Source organism: Xyrauchen texanus, chromosome 33, assembly GCF_025860055.1.
Source record: "Xyrauchen texanus isolate HMW12.3.18 chromosome 33, RBS_HiC_50CHRs, whole genome shotgun sequence".
Taxonomy (NCBI): domain Eukaryota; kingdom Metazoa; phylum Chordata; class Actinopteri; order Cypriniformes; family Catostomidae; genus Xyrauchen; species Xyrauchen texanus.
In genome coordinates, this window is record NC_068308.1 from 18,821,520 (window position 1) to 18,838,813 (window position 17,294).

Consider the following 17,294-nt stretch of genomic DNA (forward strand, 5'->3'; position numbering starts at 1 on the left):
ATTCTCTCACAGAGCAAAGGACACTGGGAAATGTAGTACCGTTGTACCCTTACATCCATGTGCATAGGTGTGTCAGCTGTCTAAAACGAAAATAAACACACTATGAAAGCTTGATGTTAAGCTTGAATAGAGACTATATTTCGCCAGTGCTTGACGCTTAAATAAACAAAACGCTAAAAATGTATTTCCTATGATAGTTTAATGGATTAAATCTTGCCTGTTTAGCAGTAATGTGTTTCAAAATAACATAAATATATTATTATATATTAAAACCCAAAATAATATAATACAGTGTATTTTAGATGGGTACAGTTTTACAGTTTTTCCTTATTTATGCGATGTGCTCTTTAGCTGAAACAGCATATTATTTTGACATGCAGGCGACATCATCTAAAACTTGCTTACCATTAAAGGAATATTCCGGGTTCAGTACAATATAAGCTCAATCCACAGCATTTGTGGCATAATGTTGATTAGCCCGGAAATTATTTAATAAAATATATTTTAATTAATTTAATATCATTTGAAATACTTTTCTTTATAAAAAATAATTTACAGAGTGAGGCACTTACAATAGAAGTGAATGGGGCCAATTTTTTGAGATTTTTATAAAAGCACTTATGCCTACAATCATTCTAATGTTGAAACGTGTGTAATATTTGTGCTGTAAAGTTGTTAAAATCTTAATTTTCCCAGTCATTTTAGGGTGTGTTGACGTTACATGTCATGTTGTCATGGCAACAAAGTTGTTCAATTGGTTATAACTTTTAACAGAAATGGTTAGTAAGCGATTTTATCACACTAAAATCATGTTAACAAACATATTGTTCATGTCTTGTTGCTATTCTTTTGATACGGATTGGCCCAATTCACTTCCATTGTAAATACCGCACTGAAACCCAGATGTTGCCATTTGTAAAGAAAAGGAGGGGCAAGTCAAAATTGAATTTGTGTGGTAATCAATATTATACAACAAATGCTGTCGATTGAGCTGAAGTTGTATAGAGCTAGGAATATTCCTTTCATACTACAAACGATGAACTGGGACCGCGTTAAAGTAACACAAGGGGGTCTTCTCTCAAGATCCTAGTGATGTAATTTGGTGTTGCAAGATTTGTTTACCATATTTGGGGTGGTAGTTGCATAGCACGAATGGGAAATGGACGGGAGCGACCGTCATTCATAAATTTCTGCCTTCTAGAAATTAACAAACAAAGCGGGGCATGATGGGATGTGTAGTACCATTGTTTAAAGCCTTTTCATTGTTTAACTTCAACATGCACTAATTTCCACGCCATACACAATATATATATATGCGTTAAAGAATAGATAATTTCACATTGTATAAACAAATCTGTAAAATATATCGAGCGTTTCAACTATGTGTTACGGGAAACCATTGTCATCACAAACACAAAAACGTGGACTCCTGAGGCATACAATTCCCACGACCTCTGCCTCGCTCTCATTGGCTGCTTCGTGCTGTCAATCATCTGGCGCTCCTTACACCAGTGCGCTACAGTAAATATTTGTGTTTGCTCTACCGGCTGTAATGGTGGACGACTGAAAGAGAAAAGCGGAGAGACTAAATCTCAAAAAATCCTGTCCCGGGTAAAACACTATTATTTGTGGCTCGGAAATAAACACCGGCAAATATGGATGAACTCAAGCATCAAGTTATGATAAACCAGTTCGTCCTGACAGCTGGATGTGCCGCAGACCAGGCGAAACAGCTTTTGCAAGCGGCACATTGGCAATTTGAGGTAAGCGCAGCGCGAGCACCCCATGCCTACACCAGTGCATTGTTTATGTGATGCAATACATACTGTGTAGCGTGATTAGATGCCAGTGCTATTAATGACTGATAACACCGATCAAAACAGGCTTTCTCTTTGACAATATATAGACAATGTATAGTATAAGCATTTGTTTTATATTATTATTTATATTAAACAACACTTAAATATGTATATATAGGATAACATTTGAGGAAAGCTCAACAGAGATAGGCTACTATCCAATTAGAGTTTACTCCAGATTAAATACTATAAGCCTTACCCATGACACACTGTACTAGCTTTCCATGCTATTATACAATGAAGATGACTGCTGACAGATTACACAGACTGCACACTAGAATACTAACATAATGTTGTGCTTTTATTTTCATTTGAACAGCCTAACTACACAAATACAGCCATTCTCAGGTTGCTAAAAATTAGTAAATCCCCCATAGTTTCCCAATCTTGCTTGTTATAAATCTGTTCAAGTATTATATAGCATTTGGGATAATGAGGTATTATCATCTCTCACTCACAGACAGCCCTTAGTGCCTTTTTTCAAGAGACAAATATCCCTTATGGTCACCATCATCAAATGGTGAGTATGAAACCATCCAATATTTGTAAGTATTTTCTTAATGAAATGAAAGGTGCATTGCCTGTGTTTATTGTGTAAATGCACATGCTCAGTTTATATGGTGGCTTTGGTTGTTTTGCTGTAACAATAACAATGTAAAGCTGTAGCCATAGTGTCGGCCATGTTGCAGAGAGACAGGGCTTCCAGAAATAAACACACACAGGCAGGCGGCCGCTGTGTTCACTTCACTGTTATTACTGTAGTGTGCCGAGGTAGGCAGTATTTCAGTGTTGCAGCATTAATGAAATGAAATAATGGCCGTAAGGTTTGATTCGGTCACACAATAATAAACGTCTTGAAATTGGAATATTTAATTTACATTTGAGGTTTGAATGAAATGTACAGTATGGCGAAGGAGTACTGGGATATACTTTAACTGGATTTTTGTACTTTTTATAGTATTTGTTACTTGCTAAAAAGTTTCATTTGTTTATTGAATTAATTAGTAATAAACATGTAATTACATATTTGGCATTTTTTTATGATCGGTTACATATTACAAGTCAGTACACAAAGTTGAGCAATATTTCAGATAGCAGTTCACCCAATGTTTGTGTCTGTTTGAGGTTTATTGATGTGAGGACAAACACTACGACAGCATAGACACTGAAGTACAATTTAAGCTAGATTGAGCCAGGTGAAAGTAAAAGATGCACAGGTGTGATCTTGTTGCATGGCAGCCATCATCCTCTTGATTTTTAGAGTCATTTGTTATGCACACTGACAAAATATGGGAACCTGCAATTCTGATTCTAATTGATCTAAATTATTTAATATTAATTGAGAAAAAGGGGAGAAAATGAAGTCAGATCAGATAACAAAAGTGGAAGGGGCTCCGTGACACATTTAATAAGGCAAAGAAGCAATGTAACGTTAAAAGTGACAATCCACGGAGAGAAAGACCTGCATTATTGGCATTTCTTCTGTTGCCAGAACAATGCGTTAAACACTGGGACGTCACCCTCTCCAACTACTTTTAAAGCAATGCAGAGCATAAATTAGGCTTTAGGCACAATGAGTAGCAGAATGCTTAAAAACCCCCTCACCCATTGTAAAATCACTGTAACGCATGGATTTGTGTTATTTATTGCTTTTATAAAACAGCGGCTACAGCAATATGATGAAAGATGCCAATTTTTAATTTGGTTTTCGTTGTATTTTTATTAATAATACTCTGAATAAACAATTCCATCTCTAAGTAGTAGTTCATTTTCTTAACTGCAGTCTGTTTTCGGTTGCTAGCCAACATAGGAACTTAGTGCAACACAGAGGATGAATTACAATCAAAAGTGATCATCCCTATACCCTACTCACTCCAAAGTACAGAGCTCTTGATGTGGGTACTCTGAAGGGAGCATGGCATTACTGAATGAATGTGCCCTTTGCTAATAGTGTTGTGAGGGAAAAAATTTTTTTTTACATTAGTTTGGAACGACCCTTGGAGTAGTGTCCCCTTCCCGCCGTGTCTTTCAAGGGCGCAAAAAATTTTGTTTGGAAAATGCCTAGACTTTGAATGCAGCTTAACCAATCAGAATTCATGGTCGGAACTATCCGTTTTATAGTAAAAATCAACCAAAAATATAGGTTGGAATCAACCCAAAAATGAAAGGGATAATTCACTCAAAAAGAAAATACTCTCATCATATACTCACCATCCCAGATGTAAATTAATTTCTTTCATCAGTAGAACACAAACAAAGATTTATAGAAGAATATTTCAGCTCTGTAGGTCCATAAAATGGAAGTGAATGGTAGCCAGAACTTTGAAGCTCCAAAAAGCAAATAAAGGCAACATAAAAGTAATCCATAAAACTCCAATGGTTTAATCCATGAAGCGATATGAGGTGTGGGTGAGAAACAGATCCATATTTTTTATTATTAATTATAAATTATCCCCCCTGCCCAGTAAGTAGCAATTTGCACAAAGAATGTGAATCGCCTGTGAATTTAAAAGTGGAGATCGATAATAATAAGTACTTGACTATTTCTTTTTGGACCTTCAAATTTCTGACCTCCATTCACTTGCATTGTATGGACCTACAGAGCTGAAATATTATTCTAAAAATAATTCATTTGTGTTCAGCAGAAGAAATCATGGGAGAATTTACATTTTTCACTGAACTATCCTTTTAAATAACATTTGTATATTTAATCAAACTAGTAAATTTTGCCTAGATGTTACCACATGAATCTTTTTTACAGTGATTTGTATCACAATTTCCACTGCATTGGTGCACTTATTCTGATTTGCAGAAAAAAATCTTGAGATTTGTGTGCTTACATCACGTTACTTCTTTCATGTTGAGTTTATGGTGTTGTTTGGATTCAGAATGGGTTGTTGAAAATGAATGGCTGACAGTGATTGTAGTGTTTTACATGAATCTAATGTAAAAATCATGTAAATGTTTTGGCTCTCAGCATAAATACTATGCTGTTACTGTAAATATATTTACTGTATAGTGGGATGTTGCTGGAAGGTTTACCTTTATAAAAATCACAAGTTCCCCACAGGTTCAGGCCTCTCTGAAGCTTAATATTTTTGTATGCACTGCTGTTCATGCAGTTGCCCATTTACACAATCATTTGTCCATAATAACAAGTCTTTTAGGGCTGAGACTATGCACTGAACAGATGTAATGTTATATGTTTGTCTCCTAAAGTGATCCTGCTCCAGTTAGTAACTGCTGACCACGTTGGCTCACAACACGGAAAAAGCCTCAAACAGGAAGTGGGGCCATATCTCACAAAAAGTCTCTATTGAACTAGAATATGCATTTTATAAAGATGTCTGGGGGTTTTCAGGCCTTTCTGGATTAGGAACATAACTGAAATAGCTCTTTGTCCATTCTGGGTTTTGTCCTTCTTTCTTATATCCACCAATGTTAAATGTGTGCATTGCTTATAACTAAAAGTGAAATTGAATATACTCAGGGCAAATCTGGGCATGTCCTCTATGTCATTTTGTTACTTTATTGTAGTACAAAAGACATTTTGTGTTATTACAGCATGGCCTTATCCACCACATGTAGGAGTACAGGTATTTGTATTGAAATAAATGCTCTGTCAATGACATGTTCTTAAAATGTTACCTTTTCTCCCTCCAAATATTGAATAGATGGTTACATCCAACAGTACTTGACAGATTAATTATATTTAAGTCATAATTTATAGAACAAGAAGGTAAATCTGTTAGATAGCTGTCTATATTTGAGGAAAAAATAAGCAAAAACTTAAGTAGAATGCCATCAAAATTCAAAGAAAAAAAATCTTATGTAACATTAGCACTCTTCCAAGGAATTCTTGTATTCTGTCCCTGCCATTCCAGTGAACCTCTGACCATGCATTTACCTCCAAAGAAAAGAAAAGCCTTAGTAAGATGCCCAGTTGTTAAAGTACAGTAATTAAAGCAAGATTTAACACACAATGAGTAGAAAAGGCTCTTTTCCTGGCATTGGGGCTAAGAAGGAGGGGTACAACTTCTGGTAATTTTAACATTGGTGTGTTCCTGGGTGTGGGCTAAGAAAGAGTTTAAGACTCTCAGCTGCTGACATTTAAGGTCAAAAGTTGGCACTATTTCAATTCATAGATACACTTACCTGTGGGTAAATGTTAAAGTACTATATATATATATTAAAGAGAGCAGATGTTCTCACTTGTGAAGGTTGTGGATTGGAAGTGCGACAACATGTAAAACATGAAATGAGAAGTAAAAAAATACTGACTTGTCATAATCAACACATGCATGGATTTTCTCTGAAAATTGCTTTGCAAATTAGATATTTCTATAGAAAATATAAAATGTTGTTAAATGTATGCAACAAACTCCACCTTTCAGTTGGTATGGAGCTTTATTATAGACTGTATGGAGCATTTGGCCCTGTGTTGATGTCTTGGTTAAAGCTTTGTGTCAGTAGGGATGCCAGAAAGTAACCCACATTTAAAGTGTGTTTCCAGAAGCATGGTTTTCCGGCATACAGAGAGTTCCGGTAAAGGATGCAAAGTGTGTTAATTGCAAATGTGCGAACAAGAAGTAACGTGCAATGCATGTGTAGTAAAACACACACTGATACGTGCGCTCATATCTGTGCCATGTTGTGTATTTCAGGTCATAAACTCCAGAACAAATTGTTAAGAGACTCTAAAAATGTTCTTGGACAGAAACTTCTCCAGGATGTCTGTTAGTTGGACTCCCCTTAAACTGCTCTGAAGGAACAACCTTCCCTGTTTTATGATCACTGCATCTTGTCCAGGCTTACTTGGCAGAGGACACTGCAGTCAGTATTGGCCTCAGAGTCATGTCCTTGATTTAAACAGATGCGTGAATCAGTCTTCTTTTTATTGTAAAAACCCAGCCAACATTTTCTAGAAAATAACTGCCTATTGTTTTGCTCTGAAATCCCTTTGCACTGTGTCAACACTCAGGTTAATAATCAAACCTCGATCTGAGACATCATTTGCTCACATATGTGCAAACACACACACGGAGACATTTTTGTAAAAATGTACCTGGGGACTTACCATAGACTTCTATTTTGTATATATACATTAATATCTATATATTGTAAATATTATATTGTAAATATGGCATGAGGGTGAGTAAATGATGAGAGAACTTTAATTATTGGGTGAAATATCCCTTTAAACCCTCCAAAAATTGGCCCCATTCACTTCCGTCATAAGTACCTCACTGTAACCTTGGTTTTTCCTTTTTTTCAAGAAATGCTGTTGATTGAGTTTAACTTGTATTGAACCCGGAATATTCCTTTAAGGGTACAAACTAAACTACAGCTAAAGACCTAGTTATACTTCCATTTTGATGTGAACGCTCAGCGTCAGCATACATTAGAATGCAAGCATGTCAAATATACTCCATATAACTGCACGCATACACAAGCAGTTGCCTCATGCGCACTATGGCTATGAGACACCGGACTTTCTGTTCAGGAGTTTAGACCTATAAAATGTATTTATATTTCTTCAGACTCGAGTTATCTCCTGACCTCCTCACACACACGCTCTTGATTTGCACATCAACTGTTGTTGTTTTACTTTCATCTTCTGATGTTTAGCACTGATTACATCGTCTTTTAGTGCTTCTTCGTGACAGCAGTGGCTCAAAATGTAAGCGTTACCACACGGTGGACCCACTAATTAGTGCAAATAACTCCAGGTGCATGCGGAGGCTCAGCGTTAGCTTCTGACCGAAGCATACTTTGGGCTTAAAAATTTACAAACACACACCAGAAAGATCCAATTTACTGTTCTTGTAGGATATTGAGTGCAGAGATCAGAAAAAAGTCTGAACCTCTGCTGCATGATTACAAATGACTGCTTTGAAATCAAACCACCTCCTAAAGGCATTATCTGCCTGCTTGGCATCACCTTCCAGCCACTCTCTCTCATGCATTGACAGATACAATGACACCAGATCATACAGTTGCATCCTGTTTTACAATGGAACACTGCAGTAAACTATCAATTATCTCATTACAAACCCCCTCATTATATTACATACAGTACATCATCTGCCATAATAACTTCACTTTCCATAACTCCAGCCCTAGAACCTCCAAGCTATAGCATAAGCATAGAATGGTAAATAGCGTCATTAATTCAGCCTAAAGGAATTTGAAAGCTTTATATTTTGTACATTTTCAGTTATTCATGGTAAGGACAGACATTTATCCCAAGCTCATATGGAAGCTGTAAATCCATTCCCTCCATTGCTTGATACTGGATTCAAATAGTCAGCTTGCTACTAAAGCAATAGCGAGGAAATGGGAACAAGTTTGTTGGTCTTTATTTTTATATCCATTTCTAAAATACACTGTAATTCATGGAAGTAATTTAATGTGCTTGAATCCCAAGCTGGTTTCACTTTCATGTGTTTAAACCAACATGTTTCTGCATTGATTCTCAAAGAAAGTGTTCACACACAATTTTAACATCACAACATTGTTGAAGCAAAAAAAAAAAAGAAATTTGCTTACAAATCCTACATTCGCCCTCGACCATCATAGGTGGCCCTTGGGACATTGTTGCTTTCCCAGTGTCCAGAAAGAGACAAATATTATGTTTTGAACATTCACTACAAGTGGCATCTATGTTTTCAAGTAATACTTAGTAAAACATTTAGCATAACAAAGTGGCACTGCAGGTCCTGTTTTTCTACGCCAACTCTGACCTCATTTCTCATCAACAGATCTGTCCTCACAACCAAAATATTTCCATAGCAACCCAGCTGTTGGCAAGAGCATGCTTGCTATGTACGCCACACCTCTTGAAGTGTGCTTTGTCAATGTATCTGAATTATGGAGGATCTGTAGATGCATCTGCTCTTGGTTTGAGAGTCTTGTTAAAGGGATAGTACAGTTCATTTATGTTGTTTCAAATCCATATGACTTTCTACTAAGGAAAACAAAAGGAGCTTAGCAGAATGTCTGAGCTGCTCTCTTCCATACAATGAAAGTGGTTGGAGATCAGGGGCTGTAAAGCTCTGAAAGGACAAAAAGCACAATAAAAGCATAGTAAAAGTAGTCCTTATAAATAATGGACTATATTCAAATATATTCATGTGATAGTTTTTTGGGGGATCAGACACCTTCACAACAGCTTGAACATTCTGTTATAACAAACTAATTTTGTGTTCCACTGAAGAATTTTTTTGAAGAAACTATTCCTTTAAGCCACTGACCTTCTCCTCCACATCTGCAGCAGCTGTCCAGACGGCTGATGTATTCGTGGATGCCATTTTGTGCTGCTCTCATAAATTAATTTTTATCAGTGACATTTGAATCCGTTGTAACAGTTTCAAAGACATTTTTAGAATTCCACAAATTTCTTGTTGCAAATGCTCTTGTGAATTAAAGACATCTGGGGTCACAGAGGTCCATTTGAGACATTTGACCATCCACATTGGGGTGATTGTGGTGGTTTTTGTAAAGATATTCTTACAGGCGGGTCAATAAAAACTGCAGGCAGCAGGAATCTATGTTGCTGACAGGATGGGACACAGAGTGCCGCTGTGATCTCAGCAGTAAGACAATATGGAGATGTTTGTCATACCTGTGCAAGGGCACACCAGGAAGTATCCCAGGAGCAGGAACACAAGTCCTCATGCAAGATGGTAATTTTTGCCTACTTCGTCAGAAAAGACACAAGTTCTAATCCAAAACCTAGTTAAACCATCCTAACCATTATCAAGCAGCTAAATCAATACACAGATTGACCACGTTAACAAACAGTTAAGAAAATGGTTTAATCCAGGGTTTTTTGCAGAAAGCTGCGTACTGAGAACGTAAACATTACTTATGTCATTTAAGGGATTAACAGAAGGCAGTTTAACACATCCAGGTTTCTCCTGGAGATAACGGTTTATAATGCCATATTAACCCATTAGGAGCGTTCTTACATGTTTTTGGAGAGTTCACATGTGCGTGGATAGATCGGATGTCATAGAATGGAGCCCTACTTCATATAAACAAGTCAACATAGTGAAAAAGCATTCAACATTTCTGGGATTACAGTGGAAAAAGGGAAAAGTAGATACAGTACACTGTGAAATATACCCATTTAAAACATGTTTGTGTATATGCACTCATACATTGGGGGAATCCCGGAGTTTAACATTAGAGGGAAACCCCACTATTGAATCTCAATTCCGCTGCATGTCACAATGGAAAGTTTTGGAAATAAACACAACAACAACTATGGAATATCTGGAAAGAAAGTGAAGCAACATATAATAGAATAGCAAAGTCTTCTTGGGTCCCACGTTTGTTATTTACACAAGTGTTGCAGGGAAATCACATTGCTGTGGAGAAAGCTGCTTACTGATTGAGCCACATGTATTTGGGAGTAAAGAGAAAGCCATGAACACAGTGCATATATACACTCACCTAAAGGATTATTAGGAACACCATACTAATACTGTGTTTGACCCCCTTTCGCCTTCAGAACCGCCTTAACTCTACGTGGCATTGATTCAACAAGGTGCTGAAAGCATTCTTTAGAAATGTTGGCCCATATTGATAGGATAGCATCTTGCAGTTGATGGAGATTTGTGGGATGCACATCCAGGGCACGAAGCTCCCGTTCCACCACATCCCAAAGATGCTATATTGGGTTGAGATCTGGTGACTGTGGGGGCCATTTTAGTACAGTGCACTCATTGTCATGTTCAAGAAACCAATTTGAAATGATTCAAGCTTTGTGACATGGTGCATTATCCTGCTGGAAGTAGCCATCAGAGGATGGGTACATGGTGGCCATAAAGGGATGGACATGGTCAGAAACAATGCTCAGGTAGGCCGTGGCATTTAAACGATGCCCAATTGGCACTAAGGGGCCTAAAGTGTGCTAAGAAAACATCCCCCACACCATTACACCACCGCCACCAGCCTGCACAGACAAGGCATGATGGATCCATGTTCTCATTCTGTTTACGCCAAATTCTGACTCTACCATCAGAAATCGAGACTCATCAGACCAGGCAACATTTTTCCAGTCTTCAACTGTCCAATTTTGGTGAGCTCTTGCAAATTGTAGCCTCTTTTTCCTATTTGTAGTGGAGATGAGTGGTACCCGGTGGGGTCTTCTGCTGTTGTAGCCCATCCGCCTCAAGGTTGTGCATGTTGTGGCTTCACAAATGCTTTGCTGCATACCTCGGTTGTAACGAGTGGTTATTTCAGGCAAAGTTGCTCTTCTATCAGCTTGAATCAGTCGGCCCATTCTCCTCTGACCTCTAGCATCAACAAGGCATTTTCGCCCACAGGACTGCCGCATACTGGATGTTTTTCCCTTTTCACACCATTCTTTGTAAACCCTAGAAATGGTTGTGCGTGAAAATCCCAGTAACTGAGCAGATTGTGAAATACTCAGACCGGCCCGTCTGGCACCAACAACCATGCCACGCTTTCCCATTCTGACATTCAGTTTGGAGTTCAGGAGATTGTCTTGACCAGGACCACACCCCTAAATGCATTGAAGCAACTGCCATGTGATTGGTTGATTAGATAATTGCATTAATGAGAAATTGAACAGGTGTACCTAATAATCCTTTAGGTGAGTGTATATATATATATATATATATATATATATATATATATATATATATATATATATATATATATTTCCAAATGCATTCCAAACAGGAACACAGCTTTGCTTACTGTGTTCCTCATTTGTAGGATGTTTTGGATAAAAGCGTTCGCTAAATTACTAAATGTAAACGTGCCAGCTTTAAGCAGCTTTCTAGCAATAAACATATTTCTGGTGTCCATGTAAACGAGCTCAGTGTTGATGTGTACAAAGCATATTTGCAGTGACCTGTGAAATTATGTTTATTTTGGTGATGTTGTCCTGCAGCCGAAAACATTGAATAATGGTGGGGTTGCTCTAATGGGGCCTGTTGTGTACCTCTGTAAATGCAGGCTTTGCTGTGGACAGAGGGCAGCCAGTTCAGAGAGGACAATAGAGAGGTCATCGAGGTAATGGAAGAGCTGAACGTTGCACAGAGGAAGGCAGAGTGGGTGATGCCAGGGCACAAATGAGAAACAGGAAGTAGAACTATTAGAAGAGCACCAATCAAAACAAGCAGAAAGAATGTGAAGGAAGGGAGGGAATGTCGGAATTATCCATGGGGACAATTTAGCAGAATTCAATTTTGCCGCTGTAACATGTTTCAGCTTGTTAACATGTCATGTGGTTTAAGATATAATTTATTAGTTAGGAATGTTAAACGTATATTTAAAGTCAATATAAAATGGTGTTCGTAACTCATTTTACCTCCATAATCTGACATAATGTAATACAGGATAATGTAGGGCAGAATATGATTATGTTTTGCCTCTTTAGGGGCCGTTCAGACCAAGTGTTATTGCGCTAAAAAAAGCTGGACACAGCTCAATGCATATAACAGAAAACAGGTGTCTCGGACATGCTTTTAAAAGGTGTAATTCTTTTTTGCTTACACTCTTGCACAAGACACTAATGACAGCTGAATGCAGCCCAACTGTCAAAGACGTCCATCTAGCACATGTTTACATAGAACAACTATGGAAAAGAGTGCAGACAGACACAAAAAAGCAGCCTGGTATCATGAGAATTACATGAATGTGGCGAAATGTTTGCTAAATAATTTTACGTTGTACATGACATGTATCGCGGCAGTTTCAAGGTGGAATGTCCTCTGTGTGGCACTAAAAATGAGTTAAATATCCTTCCAAACAGATTAAGTTTTTAAAGGTTACTACTCTATCATGTTTTAAATAAAGAAAACCTTGAACTTAAACCTAAACAATAGTGTCATAAAAGCAAATGTGAGATGTAAAAGGCAAATGCTGAAGCAACCATGTCAGTATGTGACTCTTATAACACTGTTGGCTTACGTCAACTCAGCGAGACTCGGTCATTTGCAAGTGCAGCGCTTTATCAGTTGAGCTACTGTGCAATTTGATGGATTTTGAACAAGCTTGTAAATGTAGTCGGTTATGTAATACAAACATTAATATGCATCACCTTACCTTACATACCCTATAGTAAAAGTGTTTAGATGTCATAAGAAAGAATAATGTTAGGAATAGTGCAAAAAATACAGTAACTGTATATATCCATCCATCCATCTTCAACCGCATATCTGAAGTCGGGTCGCGGGGGCATCTGCTCCAGCAGGGGGCCCCAAACTTCCCTATTCCGAGCCACATTAACCAGCTCTGACTGGGGGACCCTGAGGCGTTCCCAGGCCAGTGTGGAGATGTAATCTCTCCACCTAATCCTGGGTCTTCCCTGAGGCCTCCTCCCAGCTGGACGTGCCTGAAACACCTCCCTAGGGAGGCGGCCAGGGGGCATCCTTACCAGATGCCCAAACCACCTCAACTGACTCCTTTCGACGCAAAGGAGCAGCGGCTCTACTCCGAGCTCCTCACAGATGACTGACCTCCTCACCCTATCTCTAAGGGAGAAGCCCGCCACCCTTCTGAGGAAGCCCATTTCGGCCGCTTGTACTCGCGACCTAGTTCTTTCGGTCATGACCCAGCCTTCATGACCATAGGTGAGGGTAGGAACAAAAATTGACCGGTAGATCGAGAGCTTTGCCTTTCGGCTCAGCTCTCTTTTCATGACAACGGTGCGATAGAGCAAGTGCAATACCGCCCCTGCTGCCCCGACTCTCCGGCCAACCTCCCGCTCCATTGTCCCCTCACTCGTGAACAAGACCCCGAGGTACTTGAACTCCTTCACTTGGGGCAATACCTCCTTCCCTACCTGGAGTACGCACTCCATCGGTTTCCTGCTCAGCAGTAACTGTATATGAACTGATAATCTGCAATTTTACCCATGATTTGTGTGAAACTGAATAAAAGTAATTTTTGTTGTAGCATTAGTTTATTTTACCAAGAAACTACCTCAATATGTACAAGCCAACGAAAAAATCATTTAACAAAAATGTAGGTATAGTAGTAACTAGTTTTGTCAGTCATTTAATTACAATAATCACATATTAATCGCATATTTTTTTCATAGTTAATTGCAATTAATCGCATATTTTGAATGAGTTGTAATTTTGCAATATATGTAGGCAATCATGAGCACTCACATTAAAATGAAGACTCCAGTCTTATAAAAGCTATTTTATTCTGCATGGAGACCAGCCGTATAGCACATGGGGCTGCCATGTTGGAATCACATGACCAGCCGTATAATACTTGCTTAATCTCAGTAACCGTCCTTTTATTTGACACTTTCACTTATTGATTAGAGTAATCATGGCAGACATTGAATACTACATTTCTACAATGGCATCTGAAACTGACAACTATTGATTTTAAATGATTCTGCATCCAAGCTGCTAGGTGTCAGTGTAAGTCCAAGATGACACAAAGACAAAAGTTACTGAGTGCAGCTTTAAATTAATCGAATGTGTTAATTTTGACAGCTCTAGTAGTTACATGTTTCTATAAGCCCAGGTTGCAAAAACTTGTGTGGTGTGAACGGACCTTTATGCTGTTTATGTGTGTATTATCCAAGCATGCATTTGTGATTCTATCTCCATCCGCTTCTTTACAGATGTGCACGCCCGCCAACACACCTGCAACACCACCAAACTTCCCTGACGCACTCACCATGTTTTCGCGACTCAAAGCCTCAGAAAGCTTCAACAGCAGCAGCAGTCCCAGCATGGCAAACTCACCCCCTCCACCTCCGGTCAGCTGGGGCATGTCCACACCTGTGCCCAACCAGCAGGGCTTATGGACTCAGGGGCCTTCCCCTCAACAGGCTCATCCACCCCCCGGCTGGCCCTCAGCTGTCAACCAGCAAGCGGCAACCGAACAGAAGGCAAGCGTCGCCATGGAGGCCGAGAGATGAGGGCCCAGACTAGACTAGAGGAGTGAGGGCAGTGGAGAGAGGTTTAGGGGAGGTTAAGGGGAACTGATTTTTCTCACTCACCAAACATGGAGGGGAGAGAGCTACAAAGAATAACCAAGCAACATGGACATTTACAGAAGAGGAGAGAAAGCTAACACAAAGGTAATAAGAGAAATGAAACAAACGCACATTGTATTACTAAGTAACAGAGCAACTGAAAAATACTGAAATTGTTTTCTATAATAAAAGAGTAGTTTAACATATATGGGACTATGATCATTGCGCCATGGATTATTTCTGGTATCTTCTGAAAGATGGACTTTTATCATCTAAGGCAGTGATTTTTCTCACCTTTAACTTTTTATTCTGGTGTTCTTTCTTTATGCAAGACCTGTAGTTCATTACAAGAGTTGACGTTGCATGTGCATTTGCAAGATCTGTTTTTGCAGTTTTTAACTAAATAGTATTCCTTGCAAGCATTCATGTGTACAGTTTGTGACACGAACACACACTCAAACATCAAGTGTATCGGACTTACATTTCCTATCCCCATTGGATAATGGGACTTTTCTTACCTCACTGGTCACCTGACTCTACTCAACCAATCAGGGAATCTCACTAGGATATTTTTTCGAACTTGAACTGGATTTTACATAACGCTTTGCTTTATCCATCAGGCAATGACTCACTGATGTTACCCAAGATTGTAAGTATTGATCTGTTGATTTATTGACTAAAAGAGTTGGATATTTTATAATCATGGTAAAATTGTTTATTTAAACTTTTTGGGGGAGGGGGTATGAGGGGAGCAAGCTGGTTATTTCATATAGGGGCATTTGATGAAACTGTTGAGGTTTAGTTGGGGAGGATAAATCCAAGTCGCTAAAAGCATCAAAACAGACTACTATACAACATTTTTGTAAGCAGACTTGCCACTTTGCATGACGTATTCATATGTATATCATATTTTGTAGTTTCTTGCTTTTGGGGGGAATTCTACATGAACGCTTTTCGGGAATACTGTCTCATTAGGTGTTACAGAGAGAATGATATCTCTAATTCAGGGTACAGGCTCCATCAGCTTTTCTATTGCCCTTTATTTAAATGAAAAAATAAAGTATTTTAATGTAATTTTAATTGTTTCTTATTGGATGCAAGCAATCATTTTCAAGTGGGAATGCTATTAGTAACTTATCATACAATTTAGTTTTCATTTTCCATTTTAACCAATTTCTGATCAAAACTTGTCTTTTGGTGTCACTTGTTCTTAAATGGGTTTCCATGTATGTTTTCCCCTGTATGACTGTATTGATGCCATTCCCACAATATTTGTGGACTACCTGATAATTAACTTCAATCATTGTTTTTATTCCTCAATAAATATTGTATGTCCTATTATGTGTTTTTGAGTGGATGGTCCATTCTTGTTCTGAATATTCATTGTAAAGTTCACTTTATAAAAAATGTGGTTACACACTTTACAGTAAGTTGGTATACGTTTACATTAGTTAGTGTAATAGTTAACATTACTAATAATACTTTTACAGCACGTATTAATCTTGGTAATGCTAATTTCTACACTGAACATAACATTTGAACATTAAATGTTGTATGTGTTAACATACAGTATTTACATACAATTAACAATAGTATATTTATAAATGAACAATAATAACAATAATAAGAAAATGCAGTAAAATATTTTGTTCGTTGTTCATGATACCTTATGTATTAACTAATGTTAACGTATAGAACTTATTGTAAAGTGTTACTTAAAATGTATTAAAAATGTTATTACTATATTACTGATGTCTCATCATTTCTGTATTCAAGATAATGTGAAGAATTACTTCATGTTAGTCAATATGTGAATGTAAATGTGAATGTTCTGAGCCCAACAGGAAAAAATATATGACTTTCTATTTTCCCTTTTACTTAGTAATTCAAATGCTGTATTTAGTCATCACAACAGCGCATCACTCTCTGGTGAAGTTGAAGGACAATGCAGTTCTTACATCAGAATATGACTGTAATTCCCTGAATACTGATTAGATGTAGAGTTCATTCATTGGGATCTCATAGATACACGTCAAAGACCACTTAGAAAACAGTGTGTGACTTTTTCTCTGCACTGAAATAAAAAATTGAAGTGGGGTTTACTTAACAAAAAAACCTAGGAAACGATTTCCATGCAGAAATTGCTAGAAAATTTAACAGAACATATTTTAGAGTAAAGGCTACACACTCTTCTTGGTGGCTTTAACTGGAAATTCTCATGTAAAGTTTCTTTTGCAGTACTCTGTTTCAAGTAAATGTTACTCACTTGTAGTTTGTACATTTTATTCAAACAATGTAGCACCGAATTAAGCCATACTCTTACAAGTGTACTTGCATTTAAAATCTTTTTACATTTACTTTAAATACATGTACTTAGTCTTGTACCACTTGACTCACGGAGGCTTACCAAAAGGAAGATTTATTTGTGCTATGTAGTCAATTACACAACTTCACCT

At 37.9% G+C, this 17,294-nt stretch overlaps 1 protein-coding gene across 1 annotated transcript in view; it reads left to right on the plus strand.

Moving 5' to 3' along the window:
- The first annotated feature begins 1,548 nt into the window (after positions 1–1,548).
- Positions 1,549–17,294, plus strand: part of ubald1a (UBA-like domain containing 1a) — a 29,363-nt gene continuing 13,617 nt past the window's right edge. Inside the window, exons 1-2 of the mRNA XM_052102998.1 lie at positions 1,549–1,763; positions 2,320–2,379. Coding sequence (XP_051958958.1) covers positions 1,656–1,763; positions 2,320–2,379 — 168 coding nt within the window. The 5' untranslated portion in view covers positions 1,549–1,655. The remainder of the gene's footprint in view (positions 1,764–2,319; positions 2,380–17,294) is intronic.